The following is a 15,904-nucleotide window of genomic DNA, read 5'->3' on the forward strand; positions in this document are numbered from 1 at the left end:
AGGGTAACTAGCTAGGACTCTATTGGCACGCAATTAATCAACCATATCCTAAATTTGCCCTAATAAATGGATGACCATATAACAATGAACCTAGCATGAAAGGAAAATAATCACCATAAATCGAAACTCTTGGATGTACTTCATGATTTGATCTGAGAGGTGTACAGCGAGCAAGATGTCTATATAATGGAGGGTGTGGGCGCTGCTTTTTTTATTCATTCCTCACCTGTAATCCGAGGATAGCATGGTGAGGAACGTGATAATTTTGTTTTTGTTTTTTTTTTTCATTTTGGCTACAGTATACGATTAAATGAGTTGTGTCTATTCATGTTTCTCTTTTCTTAAGTATAGTTTGTCTCTTGTTAAGTATAGTGTTTATATTTCAGGGATCTGTGCGTGCTTTTACCTTTCTACTTTTTGCTTCACTTGCGGTTGGGGTATTGTCGGGTCCGATCTACAATGTCATAGATAAAGGAGCCAAAGGAGATGGCAAAACAGACGACGCCCAGGTATAAACCTCTTTGATCAACCCATCTCTCTCTCACGCACGCGCACACACAAATGCAAACAACATATGGAAAATATATGTGATTTTGCTGATTTTTGTCGATATCCATTTCTTAACTAAATTTATCTAGATATAAATAACAATTTAAGCATCCGATTAAGATCTATATTCGTATTCATATCCATCAAATAAAAATAGATAAGAATATAGATAGACAACTACCGAATCTGTATCCGATAACTGATTCTATTTATAGCCTTATTTAATTTTGTACAACACTCATGAAGTTTTAAGAAAAATATATAATCACATTAATATGCTAGTAATTGATTTACCATCTACTTAGTAATATTTTGATTTTAAGGGTCTAAACTATTTGTTATGGACCTGACTTGACCTGCTTTGATCATTTGGATCCAACATTAAAATCTGACTTAGAATCAGATTGGATCGGGGTCAAGCTTCCCTCGGTTCAACCTAACCCATCTACAACCCAAGGTGATACTCACTTTCATTGTCTTCTAGAAGTTTGTAGCATGCCATAGTCACAAAAGAATACAATGACAAAAAATGCGGTTTTAACTCACCTATCCTCGCTTGTAGCTATAAGGAAGTTACGAGAGCAATTTCTGATCATACCATATGATTGCGCTTCATGCGCACGTATGCCATCCGGACATCCTGTGCTTTCACCATGCATGCACAAGTTACGTCCCAACACAAGCACAATGTAGTGGTAGAATAGATTTAAATCTAGTTAGATAAGTAATAAGCAATCAACTGAAGGCTTCCTCTTGCATCAGAAATGCGTTAAGTGCACTACTATTATATGTGTTAGTATGGATTCATGTAATAATCTGAGTCTCATCCATCAGGCATTGACGGACACATGGAATGCAGCGTGCTCGGATTCTAAAGCTCCAACTTTTCTCATACCTTCAGGGTATACATTCTTGGCGCACCAACTCTACTTCCGGGGGCCTTGCAAGTCTTACATCAATGTACAGGTATTATTTCTAGCGTCATTTGCAAATTTAGTGGCTGAAATAACTGCTGTTGCTAGTGGCTCACTATTCTTGGTGAACATCCTCACATAGTGAATACGATATGCTAGATTGAAGGTGCAGGGTTAATTCTTGAGATCCGAAGAAAATAATAGTAATAAAAAATATTATTTTAAGTGAATTGGAGCTTGTATTAATAGTCATATATATTTTTTGCTTTAAACTGGGTAATAATTATAATAATGTGGGTGGACTTTCTTTCGTTCCTCTCGAAAAATAAATTTTTTTTTTTTAATTTAAGGATTTAGGGACTCAAATATCCAATGCCTCCGCTTCTTTCCCCATATTGTTTTCTAAATTTAGTATTTTTAAGGAAAGATGCTTTGGTGTGCTTGTCACGTGCATGGGGAAAATATCTTAAACCCAATAATTAACTCTCGCATACCACGCCAAATCCTTCAAGCTAAATCGATCATTTCGTGCTCCGCTTTGAAATGGGTGCCTTCAAGCATGACTCCATTCTTATTTTGCACTCGAGATTGGAAATTGGATAAGATGTTTGGTATCAAAATATATCACTAAGCATTCCGTAATCATGTTGACCTTGGAATATGTAGGTTGATGGAACTATTATGTCGCCCTACAAAATTCGGGCGGTAAGGGAGAACCATTGGATTAGCTTTGTAGGTATTGAAGGGATAACAATTAATGGAACAGGCTACATCGATGGTCAAGGCGCTGTTTGGTATGATTGTAGAGCTAAGCAGGTTAGAATTCTCTCTCCATGCATTTTTCTCATTTTCATGTCTTCATTTCCACCGTTTTTACTCGAGTATTATATGTAATTAAATGTTCTTGTTTTTCTTTCTGTTGCAGAAATGCAAGAATGGACCCACTGTAAGTGCTCTTGAACCTCCAATATATTCATAACATATAATCTTAGTACAGTACCATAACTAGGGCTGGATGGTCAATATGACATAGCATAAGTTCCTTTTTAGCATATTGATTTGAATTTGGTATCAAGAACACCAGGTTTAATGATTGACTATTATCTACTTTGGGAGACTACAATTTACGGACTCAGTTTTTCAACTCTCTCTATTTCAAAAACACATTTTAATTTTTTTCATTTGAAAGCCGAAAATTTTGTAATTTTCATTCGTTCAATAATATTATTTGTTTTATCAAAAAACTATATTTCTAATTGAACCATTTTATTTTTTGTATTTTTTATTTTTTGCTATAATAGATGACTCATATACTTTTAGTATAAATACATCCAAAAAAGTCCAAAAATAATAAGTCTTGGAGCGCTCTAAGCAGCTCCCTCTCACCAATCTAGAGAGCACACCTAGAGTGCTCAGCCATATACGAGGCCACCCAATCCATAGCTCCATTGGCCTACATGTAGACATGCTTGGCCTTGAAGATAACGTCTCCACCTAACATGGTCCGAGTATCTCGGAGCAATGAGTGGCAGTCATCCATATTCTGTCAAGCCTAAATGCAATACAGGGGCTACATATTTACAAGGTTAGGATCAAAATGTTGCTAGTCGTTGTGTAAAATCAGCCTTTTATCCCACATACAGGTGCTAAAAATTTTCTTTCATGTTTTGAAACAATAATTATGATTCGAAATCATACGAAACTAGATAGTGATAAATGTCAACTTGGTTTATTGACTGCAGACGGATTAAGAATAGCATATATGTATATATAAGGGCTTAGGCCTAAATTTGCTCTGCAACTTATGTCTTTTACTGTTTCAGGAACCTTGTTTAGCCATAACTTTATCACAAAAAATGTTTCGGTGCAGGCATTTGTTGTTAGAAAGTGCACACATGTCAACTTGAAAGGCTTAAATTTCAAAAACAGCCCTATGATGCACCTCACCATACAAAGATCTTTTGTGGTTAGTGTGAGTGGGATCACCATTACAGCTCCTGAAGATAGTCCTAACACGGACGGTATACACGTCCAAAGAAGCCGTCACATTCAAATCTCGCACTCTGTCATCGGTACAGGTAGTCTCTTCTTCACTATAAATCTAGATTGTTCGCTGCAAATGACACAGCTATATTAATATATAGAATAAATGAAAACATAGGAAATTTTAAGTTTTGAACAACCATATGATTTTATATGATTGCAGGAGATGATTGCATATCTATTGAGACCAGCACCAAGGATGTTAATATCAGTCATGTAAGATGTGGTCCAGGCCATGGCATAAGGTTTGTTTTCACCACTTGTCACAATATTTGGTTTCACTTAAGGAAGATCATTAGGAGCAAATGTATAACGTATAAGGTTATTGCCTCTACTAAATTTCACACTTGGTGTAATGATCATGCATCTAACTGGTAGAACCACTAGGCAAGCTGATTCTTCCTTCCAGGATCACAATTTCATGTACCTAAGATTCCAGTGATAAGTTTCTCTCTTCTTTCTTTAGTTCTTCCTCCATTATCCATTCTTCCTCTCTTTCCTTCTTCAAGGTTGCCCTCCTCTGCACGCCCTTTGTATCTTCTCGATGAATAGTGAGGTGGTGTTTTTACCACCATTACTCTCCCCCCCCCCCCCCCCCCCCCTCTCCACATATACATATGCATGTACGTACGTACATATGGATGCATGTATATGTGCATATATAATCTAAGTAAATTAAGTGTCAACTAGTCGGTCGAAAAGCTTCCCACATCCGTCTCCATTTCTAAGGTGTTTACTTAAATGTTTGCAGTATTGGAAGCTTGGGTGAAGACAACTCCGAAGCCAAAGTGGAGGGGATTCGTGTTTCCCATTGCCAATTCAATGGGACTACAAATGGAGTAAGAATAAAGACATGCCAGGTAAACTCTGGATATGGATTTTGTTCGAATGAAATAAAATTAACGAGCATCACGATGTAGTTCACCTAGCAACTAGTGTTGTGTTCTTAGAATTGCAGACAGGAACTCTCTGCTGAGGAGAGATGCCAATCAGCTGAATAAGTCTGGCTGGCTTTTGGAATGGGATCGTTTTGGTCTCTTATCATGGTTGCATGAAAGTTTGAGTTTCCGTCCGCTAACTCAATTTCCTTCTTGTTAGGGTGGACACGGATATACCAAAAGGGTATTATTCGAGCATATCAACTTCACTTCAGTACAATTTCCGATAATAATAGACCAATATTATGGTGATGGCCCGAACAAGGTAAAGGTCTTCTTTTTCATAATGTAGTTAATGTGAAAAGAAAAGAGTGCTAAATTCCGTATACATGTTTAATGAGTTGCAATCATCTATTTTTCTTGCAATAACCTCACATCAACTGCTAGTAGGGGTGTATATAGAATTCCTCATATGAAAAGAAAAAGAAAATGAGAATAAAGAAGAAATGTGTAATATTCAACGCATGATATTGATTCCAATTAGTAAAAGATCATTTTGCCCTGTGGTTATGTGAAATATTCCAAACTTCTAATTTTATTTCTCTGTCCCATTTGGTGAAGACTTCGGCTGTTCAAGTGAGTGACGTGCGATATGTTGATTTGGTGGGATCATCAGCCACCGATGAAGCCATCCTCATCAAGTGTAGCCAAAGCCATCCTTGCACAGACATTGTCCTGGACAATGTCAGACTCAAATCTGCAGATCCACGGAGGAACATCACAAACTTCTGCTTCAATGCGTTTGGAACAAAGAAACATCCGATCGTCCCGGCGCTCTCGTGTTTGACGCCAAATTGAAATTGTTGTTTCTTGGAATATCAACACCAGAATAGCTTCTGATTGTCTGTGTAAACTCCAGGATTGACCAAAATTCCGAAAGTCTATTGAACTTATAGTGGGCTAATAACAGAAGCGATCTATACAGTAAATTTTGATGTGTTTTGACCTAGTTATCAAGCCAAATTGTCCATTCTCATGCCCTGAGTATCTCAAAGAAGTATCCAAGCATGATCATGCTTTATACCAACCTGAGGAGGCCAGCAACTATAAGCATTTTGCCAACTTGGCTGCCTTTGGAAATCAAGGAATGCAGTATCCACTTTTCATGCTCATTACAAACGATGAAGGATGGAGAAAAGCATGCATAAAAACAACCGATAAATTAAATAATATTGTGGAACAATTTGGAGGTCATCGATCCATGTCTTGGTCTTTGCCATTTCGAAATTTTTAGCGTTCAATTTCTTTTCTAGGGTGTTCGTCACCAAATCCTTTTACAAAGGAGGAAGAAAATGGACAAGTGCAGCAAGGAAAGAATTTTTTGTGCATTCACATGCAGAACAACTTTTCATAATATCACCATTTACGACCAAAACTTTTTATACTAATCAAGCCATGTAAGACTGTAAGACTAAACCATTAATTCTTTTATTTTGTCCTTCATCACTTTATATTTCCTCTTCAGTACTTATCATGGTAAATTTAGGTCACAATCCAACAAACCAATTTTCTATTCTATAATGACCCATTAGGGCCATTACATAAAATTCTCAAAACAAAAAAAAAAAGTCCAAATAGCCACTTCGTCCCAGACAGCTCACCAAAGATTTTAACCTCCACTTAGATCTCCAACTCTGCTTAGCCATTCTGTAGCCAATATTAATACATTTACCAATACCTGAATGAATCTAGACCTACACGTTATGGCCACTTCTAAAGATGACTACCAACCACTACCATCCACCATTTCATCTTCCAGATTAGGGGCCAAGAAGAATCAGCAACTTATCAGCAACCACTATCAGCGGGTAAAGGAATCAAGATGTAGTTATGTAAAAGTTATGTAAAATACATGTTATATCCTTAATAAAAGAAAAAATCTATTCCTATTCTGTCTAAAAGCTAATGGGCATTTCTAGAAAAATATTTATCCCAATTCCTAGCAAGTGAGAATTAGATTTTTCAATGTCCCATATAGATTTTTTTTTCTCATAAAATAAAGAAATCGTATTCCCATGGAAAAGCTGCTTCTCTATCTCTCTCCTTTGAAAGCTCCAACAAAATATGAAGTATTTTTCTATTTTTCTGTTGACCACACTTTCTCCCTCCTAGCCTCTTCCCACGAACCAAACGAGAAGCAAAGTATTGGTAGGGTAACTATTCCCTTCTCTCTTCTATTGAGTTATATCATTAGATGTATATTTACCTCCTCGATATGATTTAAAAATTTTAATATTTTTTCTGTTGATTTTCAGCTTCAATCTTAAAAATCTTAAATTTGCTGAGTTCCTCATCATTCATTTTAATTAGGTAGATGTAACAGAACTTGGATGGATCATCTATGAAGGTCACAAAGTATCTGTTACCTCCCCTAGAAGTTCTACCAGAGTCACAAATATCACTATGGATCAACTCTAATAGATCTGAATCCCTATTAACAGATTTAAAAGGCTTTCTAGGAAGTTTGGCTTCTACACAAGTTTTACATTTTTAATGGTTCTTAAGATCACTTTTTGGTATTAAATTTAGGTTCATTAGTTGCTTAATTATATTATAATTTACATGACCTAATCTACCATGCCAAATAGAAGGAGGCTCTATATTCATGATCAAAGAATTTTTATTTATTAAAGGAACTATTACATTCAACTTAAACAATCCTTCACTAAGGAATCCTTTTCCATTAAAATTACACCATGAGAAATTACAACTTTATTGGACTCAAAAACAAGATGATAGCCTTGCTGGACAAGCAAGGAACCACTAATTAGGTTTCTCCTAACGACCAAAACATGTTGGACGTCGTGTAGGGACAGAAATTTTTCAGAAGTAAGCTTTAAGTCTACACATCCCACTCCTAGCACACACGCCTCCAAGCTATTTGCCATGATCACAGCTCCTCCACTTGAGACCTTAAAGCAATCTCAAAGAAGCCAGCACTGGAAGTCACTATGTTGACTTGAGCATTGATTGTGTGTGGACCTTTCTTCTTGGATTGAAGAGGTGCAGTCTTCTTACAGAAGCACTGGAGAGCTAAATAGTTGGTCCGACCACAGACATAATAGAAACGAACACCACCTTCCTCTTTCTTCTTCTTCTGCTCTGGAAATGGATAGGTTTTCCATTATGGTGGTTAGGGTTTCTAGGGTTGTAGGGCTTCTTTTTGTAATACTTATTTTTGAAGAGTCGGTTCTGATTTTTTCTAGGTGGAGCCTTTACATTATAAGCATTGTTTTTGTATCCAGTAGAGGTTTTAATCCTGAGCCTATATTGCTCTTCAATTCCAATCGAGTTCAAAACTTGGGTTAGGGTAAGACCTCTTTGGACATGGCTTAGAGTCATAGCAAAATCAGACCAGAAATTGGGTAGTTTGTCTATCAGATAGGCTACCTGAAATCATTCATCTAAATTAGTTTCATTAGCCATAAGCTGGTAAATCAAGATTTCAAAATCATGAATTAGCCGTGACCCATCTCCTCCACCGGAGGTGGAGGAGTAGAGCTGCCAGTCGGGCCGCGGCTGCCGCAGGTGGGACCCCAGCCGCCGTCGGTGCCGCCGGTTGGCCGCAGCACCGTCGGCTTCGGGCCGGCCTCATCCCGAGCACCCTTCCGAGCTCGTTTCGTGGGAGAAGAGGATAAAAGGGGAGGAGATCGGGATGGAACGAAGAAGGAAGAAAGAGAAGGTTCGGGAAGGGAGAAGAAGAAAGAAAAGAAAAAGAAGAAAGAAAAGAAAAGAAAAAGAAGAAAAGAAAGGAAAAGAAAAGAAAAAAAAATGTGGTGGCCTGAAATGGGCTTGATTTCCGGAGTGGGCTTCAAATAAACTTGGGTTTAGAAGCCCTGGCTGGGCTGGGCCCTGATTCGAGCCCATTGTTCTTAAAACCAAAACTAACTGGGCCTGAAAAGCTCAAATTTTAATATAGGGACTAAATTGAATATAGTTTGAGGCTAGGTTCCCTTTAAATTAATTAGAACTGATAAGGTTTAATTATAAATTAACTAATTGTGTTTCTGGGCCTGAATACAAATGGGCCCAGTAGTTGAATCCGGCCAAGGGTCTCATCTAGAACCTAATTAAACGTCGGGCCTGAATGCAAATGGGCCCAGACCTGAACCAGAGGGCAATTGGGTGGAATTGGCTCAGACCTGAACCAGAAGCTGGATCAGACCTGAATCAGAGGTTGAATCAGGTTTTAACCAGAAGCTGAATCAGACTTGAACCAGTAATTGAATCAAATCTGAGCCAAGAAGTAGATTAGATCTGAACCAGAAATTGAATTAGGCTACAGACCTGAAAATAAAATTGAGTCCAATGGATGGGCTGTAAATGACTTTAAGATTATAAATAAATAGAAATTAAATGTGCAAGTGACATGTAATTTAATGATCTTGCTAGGTATTGGAGAATTGGCATTTGGTGAGAAATTAATGTAAGTAACCTGTCTTAATCTTATTATGGATCATGTATCACGTTTTATATAATGAAAAAGTATTATTTATAGACTTGGAATTGTGTATATGAATTGTGGAAAATGTAAGTAACCCGGATATAATCTTATGTTTTATCAAATACTTGTGACTATTTGATTATGAAGTTGTATATGATTATTTATATTTTCAAAATTAGGATCCAACATGTGTTAGCAAATGATTGCATGATTTTGGATAAATAGCATCCATCATGATTATTATATTAATTATACATGATTATGATGATGTAGAAAGATGCATGGAAAGAAAAATAAAGTTTTCAGCATGATCATGAATTTTATTCAACATGATGTCATTATTCACTTTCCAATGTACCGATGAGAAAAGATTTATGAAAAGCATGATATGTTTTTTAAGAACTCTCAGATCGCTATGCACGACCCCAGCTAGTGGGTAACAGTAACTAGGCATACGACCCCAGCCAGTGGGTAAAAGTAACTTGGCTTTACGACCTCCGCCAGTGGGTAATAGTAACTGGAAAAAGACCCTGCCAACGGGGAACAATAGTTGGCAAAGATTATGGCCCTCGCCAGCAGGTTACAGTAGCTCGGCATACGGCCCTCGCCAGCGGGTTACAGTACGTAGCTCGGCATACGGCCCTCGCCAGCGGGTTACAGTAGCTTGGTTTAGACCCTGCCAACGGGAACAATAGTTGGCAAAGATTATGGCCCTCGCCAGCGGGTTACAATAGCTCGTTATACGGCCCTCGCCAGCGGGTTATAGTAGCTTAGTTTAGACCCGGCCAATGGGGAATAATAGTTGGCAAATATTATGGCCCTCGCCAGCGGGTTATAGTAGCTCGGCATACGGCCATCGCCAGCGGGTTATAATAGCTTGGCTTAGACCCTGCCAACGGGGAATAATAGTTGGTAAAGATTATGGCCCTGTCACGGGTAATAATAGTGACCATAGCTGCACTATCATCTGAGAGCACGAATTTCAAAGTATGAATAATGATGAGTACGGATTTCAAAGCATGAATAATGATGAGTACAGATTTCAAAGCATGAATAATGACGAGTACGGATTTCAAAGCATGGGATAATAATAAAAGTTTTATGATTCATAGCCATGTTTATAAAGTTGCATAAATGGACATGCATAGTTTTATGACTGGTTTGTTATATGAAATGCTTACTTTGTTACAACTGTTAGTTTCTTAAATTAATGCACTAGTATGAGAAAATATAATGCTTGATCAGATAAGATTATGCATGGTTACTTAGTGAGCTTTATAGCTCATACCCATTTATTTATGTTCTTACAGATGAATAGGAGATGCTAGGAACGAGGAGCGTGACATGCTTCAGGATTATGGGGATAAGAAAATGACACATTAAATGTTGCTATTTTTAGATGCTTTGTAATCAATCTTTTATTGATGAAACATTTGAAGTTTTAAAGTGGCTGCATGTTATTGCGGGCAAAGGTTTGCAATAGCACGGCCGTGTCATGATCCGAATTCGGGGCGTGACATTTAGTGGTATCAAAGCAATAATTTTAACCATGATTAAAAACTTTAAGACTAATCATGCGAATGGGTAGTTAAGTTAGCTATATATGATTTGGAGCGTTTCCTTGTCTCTAGGTGACATGCATGGAGACCAATGTGATTTTGCTGACGTGAACTCTTTTAGCTGCTCGCTCGGCTTGTTGATAGCATGACAGCAGCATATGTTTCACAGTGGCAAAAAGGTTCCTACGTTCATCAGACCATTTTTGGTCGTCTGTTTCGCAACTTGCAAGGATGCATCTTCTCATCCACCTAAGTGCAAAATAAGCTATATATGGCAAGATTAGCTAGCATCGCCACACGCACCGTCCATCCAAAAAAACCATAATTTAGTTAACGAATGCGCTACATGATATAATATGGATAATGTATTCATGGTATCTCTTACCAAGCAGGCATTCATGGCTGCATGGAATGCGGCATGCACGGATTCTAAAGCTGGGACGTCCGTCCTTGTACCTGCGGGGAAGACATTCTTGCTAAGTGCAGTGTCCTTCAAGGGGCCTTGCAAATCTTCTATCCATGTACAGGTACTATTTCTTGCATTAGTTATGAAATTATCGATTAAAAGTATGTAGTATTGCTAATATATCTAATGTATACGTACAATATGCCGGACTGAAGAGATGGGTTGATGAAATGGGGAGGTTTGAAGGTAGAGCATAACTATGCAGGCTGCTCGATTTCCTTATTTCTAGATTTTGAAGATAATGAAAGGTCAAGTACACTTTTGATGGTTCGAATTTAAGAATTTGAGGATCGGGAAACCCAATGTCTCAACTGCTTTCGGTCTTTTTAATTTCTTAAATTTAACAACCCTAAGAAAATAGGTCCGATCGGTCCTTTATGTGCGCTAGTATTGCATTGGTAATTAACGAACCTCTCCCCCATGTATTGCACCAAATATCGTAAGTTAGACCAATCCCCCATGCCATGTGGTAGAAGAATTATTTATGGACATGAAACATGTGTGCTTAGTATTGCTCCATTCTTAGTTCTCAACTCTTGGAAGATAATTACAAGTTGGATAGGATATCTGGTATCTAGACATGTCCTCATTTTAAGACAATAGATTTGCTGGGCTCTAAGAAGATATGTGACTGGCTTATAATCCTCTATTGTAGAGTTGGAAATATAGTTTCTAACTAGAATTTTTTTTACAAGGCACCGTGTATATCATGTAATTAAGACTGCCTTGTTTGATAGCCGTTCATCTTTTGATAGAGTGCACCGAGTGCTATACAGCACTTTGCGGTGTAAATTGTGCATAGTACATAATCCGTGCTCTAAAAAAAAAAAAAGGAAATGACTTTGGCAGGTGTATTGATGAATTTCTAATACCGTTGTTTGGGACCTGGAATGTAGATTGATGGAACTATCTTGGCACCTAATAAAACTTGGATATTAAAGAAAGAAGTCTGGATCGACTTTATGTTCATTAAGGGTCTAACCATCAATGGATCGGGCGTGATTGATGGTCAAGGCGCCATTTGGTGGCATTGTAGAGCTCAGAAGGTTGTCATTTTCTCTCCTCACTTGAATATATTTCACTTACAAAATTCCACTACTTTTGTTCGACAATCCACTGTGCTCATTGGTTCTTTTTGTTCCTTTTCTATCGCAGCAATGTGCAAGAGCGCCCGTGGTGAGTGCTGTTAACTTCCTACAAATAAATGTAGATGATAAAACTTAAATGGATAATATTATTATGAAGATGTGATTTGATCTGAAGTTGTTATATCCATCAGGAGATGTTAAAACTAGTTTTTATGTAGGCCTTCTATATTTTATTGATGAAAAATTTGAAGTTTTAAAGTGGCTGCGTGTTATTGCAGGCAAAGGTTTGCAATAGCACGGCCGTGTCATGATCCGAATTCGGAGCGTGAGTGAGGACCCGTGCGGGCGTGTGTTTAGTCCCACATCGGTTATTCGCTGGGTAAATCTTGAGTACTTATACAGGATCAAGGAACCCAAATAATAACTTTCGGCTAGCCATTTTGGGTGAGGTCCTGGGTTGGTACAAATGGTATCAGAGCAGACCCGGCTCATAACCTATGTGGACTAGGGAACACTGCAGCACGGATCTATTGGGGCTGACTACGGGCCAATCGTGGTGTTTGTGATTAGATTTGAATAGATATGAACCCTTAGCCTGACGAGGACGTCAGGGCTTGAACGGGGGGAGTATGTGAGGACCCGTGCGGGCGTGTGTTTAGTCCCACATCGGTTATTCGCTGAGTAGATCTTAGGTACTTATACAGGATCAAGGAACCCAAATAATAACTTGCGGCTAGCCATTTTGGATGAGGTCCTGGGTTGTTACAGGATCTCTCTGCTGAAGAGATGCCAATCATCTGAAATTAAGTGTAGTTGGTTCTTAGAATAGTACTTTTTGCCCTACTACAATATTTGTATGAAAGTTTAGTTTTTCCCCCCTACTAACTCAGTTCCTTCCTGCTAGGGTGGACGTGGTTATGCAAAAGGGATATTGTTTAGGAATATCACTATGTTTTCGACAAGGAGGCCCATAATAATAGATCAATATTATTGCGAGCATGGCAACAACTGTGCCAACAAGGTAAAACGTCCACCTTTTCAAGAATGTAGCAATGCAGCAATCAATATGAACATGACATCACTTCCTGCTTGGTTAGTTGCAACGATCTCTTATTCTTGCATCGACCACACAGAAGAGCATATATAAAGAAAAATAGTTGCAATGCATGTAGATGCTTCACATCTCAAGGTGTGCATGGGTGTAGCACTCCTCGCAACAAAATTAATGATTGGAAAAAACAAGATATATAGTTGCAATATAACTTCATATCTTGGTTTCTGGTGGTTGTACAAATTTTTCTAAATCACTTGGTTTGTTTTCCTTTGTTGCATTCGATGGGGATGAAGACGTCGGCCGTTCAAGTGAGCGATGTGCAATTTGACAAGGTTGCAGGATCATCAGCTGATGATAAAGCCATTGTTCTAAGGTGCAGCAAAAGCAAAGCTTGCACAGACATTACATTGGCGAATGTAAATATCACATCTGCAAACCCTAAAGAGCCAGCAACAGCCTTCTGCTTTAATGTACATGGAAAAATAAACGGTACGGTAATCCCTGCACTCGCCAGTTTCGACGGGCAATGAAGTTACTGCTTCTTGGAAAGCCATCACTTGTATCAACAGAGATCATGATTGACCGAAGGTCTCTATAATGCAATCACTTTGTAAATGCAATAATGTAAATGATAAATGAAATAACTTGCGGGGAAAATAAAGAAATGACTCTTGTTTGGTTGGAGCTTAAAAAAAAAAAGATGAAAAAATAGCATTTTCATGAAAATAAGATTTCCATATTTCATGAAAAAGCTACTTTTCTACTAGCTGGAAATTGGAGTTGTTTTTCTTTTTCAAAAGTACCCTTAGGCTATAAAAATTTATGGATAAGGTCTTTTTTTTTATTATGGGTATAATAGGTATTTTATAAAACTTTTCTAGGAAAGTAGATGCTCAACCAAAAATAAGCCATTCTGGAATGTGTCATTCTTTCATGATCAACCAAATATGCCAAAACCATTTTCTCAGGCATCATATTTCAAGAAATCATTTTTTCAAAAAAAATATTTCGGTGAGAAAATTTTTTTTCTATAAACCAAACGTGTCTTTAAAGTTTTCGGAGCTTTTCATCACTGAATTAGGCACGTAATAGTTTAGGAATAGGCGCTTTAGACTTAATGGGCATTTTTGGCCACCACTTTTGGTTAGACAAATCCCTATCATCTCTGGAGTTAGTCAATATGCCTATGTAGGTTAGGGTGGGTATGGAGCAGCCAGCAGGTTCTTTTTTTAAAGAATGCAGTAATAAAAATATTTTAACCTCCAAATTAAGAGCTAGGATACATCTTTTGTTCTACTAGAAACTTTGCTCCACTTTTGAATTCTAGTATGAAGTTTCGAAACCTTCAATAGATGGCAAAAAAAATATGATTTAGGGTTTGTTGTTATATACATAGTCGATCAGAGCTCATCGTCAATTCTTTTTATTTCTTATTCTTTATTTTGGTTGTGATTTTTATTTTTTTCTGTCTGGGAAGCAGGGGAGGAGGGAAAAGGCTAAAGCTTAGTTATTTTAGTCTCACATGTAGAATGTACTTGCTATTTAGCTATTTTAGCTAGCATGGATGAGTTGGCACAGATTTGAGCTCAAATGTAGTAAAAATTGACTCAAGTTATTTTAGGATACAAGAGAATAGTTAAAGCTATCCTCTTTTTTTCTGATGATTTTCCAAACCTATTTATATCACAAGGCTGTCTTCTATGCAGTCATCTATAAAATCAATGTCATCCTCTACATCCAACCATTTCCTTAGCTTGTTATCATTGATATCATGCCCAATGATTAATGCAATGAACAATCCAACCATTTCTCCATAATAGATATCAGATAAATACCATCCATATACACTACCAAAATTTAATTTGTTGATAGCCTAATGATATCACACTGATAAGCTAGAGTAATGGAATTGCAATTTTTTCACTTCCTTTTGTAGCATATCCTTGTCCCAGATTAGCTAGTAATGATAGTTTGGATATAGTGTACAACAGCCTTGGTGGCTGCAAAAATCCTGTTTCCTTCTCTTCAAAGATATGGCTCACGGGGGTGTTTCAAAGATTTGACTCCGGTGATTGGGGTGAAGCTTCGGGTAGCCTGAGAGGGCATATTCTATGCGAGGCGGGTATTTGGTGCTGCACGGGTGTGTCTTGAGGGAGATTTTGCTATAGTGATTGACTGGATCCAGAGAGGGGACAGGTTTGGAGATGGGCATCCAATCATCCGGGAGGCTCGCAGATTGGTTCAGAAAATGAGCAATTTTTAGGCAGCACATGTGTTTCGGGAGGCGAACCAGGCAGCAGACTGGATCGCCTCCTTTATCGCCCGACACACTGGAGAGTTCCTCTGGACATCCGCAGCAGATATACCCATTTTCTTGTACTCTTTACTTTCTCGTGATTTGGCAGGATGTACTCACATTAGAGCTATATGAATTGCCGTTTTCATCAAAAAAAAAAGAATTGACTCCATTCGTTTGTTAATGGCCCTTCTCCTGTCTCCTCTCTCTCTCTCTCTCTCTCTCTCTATTAGATTATATTTATATTTCTTAATAAGACGCAAATAAATAGGAAGAGGTTTTACCTTTCATACTTTCACTTTCGCTTTGAAAGCTGTTACATGTTTTCATGAAGAAGTGTTATGGTGCTAGACTGTATTAGATGCAATTTTCTAAAAATTACTGATAATTATAAAAAAAATCAAAATCAGACAAGAAAGAGATCTTTTAGGCATGTTTGGAACGAAGCATGTGAAGAAAATTTGGTGCTCTGATGACCAAATCGCATTGAAGGAGATAAATAGATGGTAATATGACAATGCATCGGTGAAAATGATCACCGGCCATATATGGT

The 15,904-nt window shown here is 37.8% G+C and overlaps 1 protein-coding gene and 1 long non-coding RNA gene across 2 annotated transcripts; both read left to right on the forward strand.

Moving 5' to 3' along the window:
* The first annotated feature begins 244 nt into the window (after positions 1–244).
* On the forward strand, positions 245–5,242 carry LOC148714798 (polygalacturonase ADPG2-like). The gene is made up of 9 exons (XM_089928149.1): positions 245–256; positions 387–509; positions 1,384–1,515; positions 2,130–2,279; positions 2,389–2,409; positions 3,334–3,484; positions 3,670–3,751; positions 4,258–4,366; positions 5,006–5,242. Exons 1-9 carry the CDS (start codon positions 245–247, stop codon positions 5,240–5,242), a joined length of 1,017 nt encoding a protein of 338 aa, XP_089784275.1.
* A 7,542-nt stretch (positions 5,243–12,784) lies between these two features.
* LOC148714799 (uncharacterized) lies at positions 12,785–13,719 on the forward strand. The gene is made up of 2 exons (XR_016399343.1): positions 12,785–13,093; positions 13,349–13,719. It is a non-coding gene; the product is annotated as an uncharacterized LOC148714799 (long non-coding RNA).
* Positions 13,720–15,904: the final 2,185 nt, after the last annotated feature.

Source organism: Phoenix dactylifera, chromosome 2 (assembly GCF_051530095.1).
Source record: "Phoenix dactylifera cultivar Ajwa chromosome 2, Ajwa_hap1_PhDact_Kaust_v1.1, whole genome shotgun sequence".
NCBI lineage: Eukaryota > Viridiplantae > Streptophyta > Magnoliopsida > Arecales > Arecaceae > Phoenix > Phoenix dactylifera.

Excerpts from the sequence above, each read along its gene's own strand:
- LOC148714798 (XM_089928149.1), top strand. Across the intron at positions 2,410-3,333 it reads AATGCAAGAATGGACCCACT|GCATTTGTTGTTAGAAAGTG; the intron begins GTAAGTGCTCTT and ends GTTTCGGTGCAG. Across the intron at positions 3,752-4,257 it reads GGTCCAGGCCATGGCATAAG|TATTGGAAGCTTGGGTGAAG; the intron begins GTTTGTTTTCAC and ends AAATGTTTGCAG.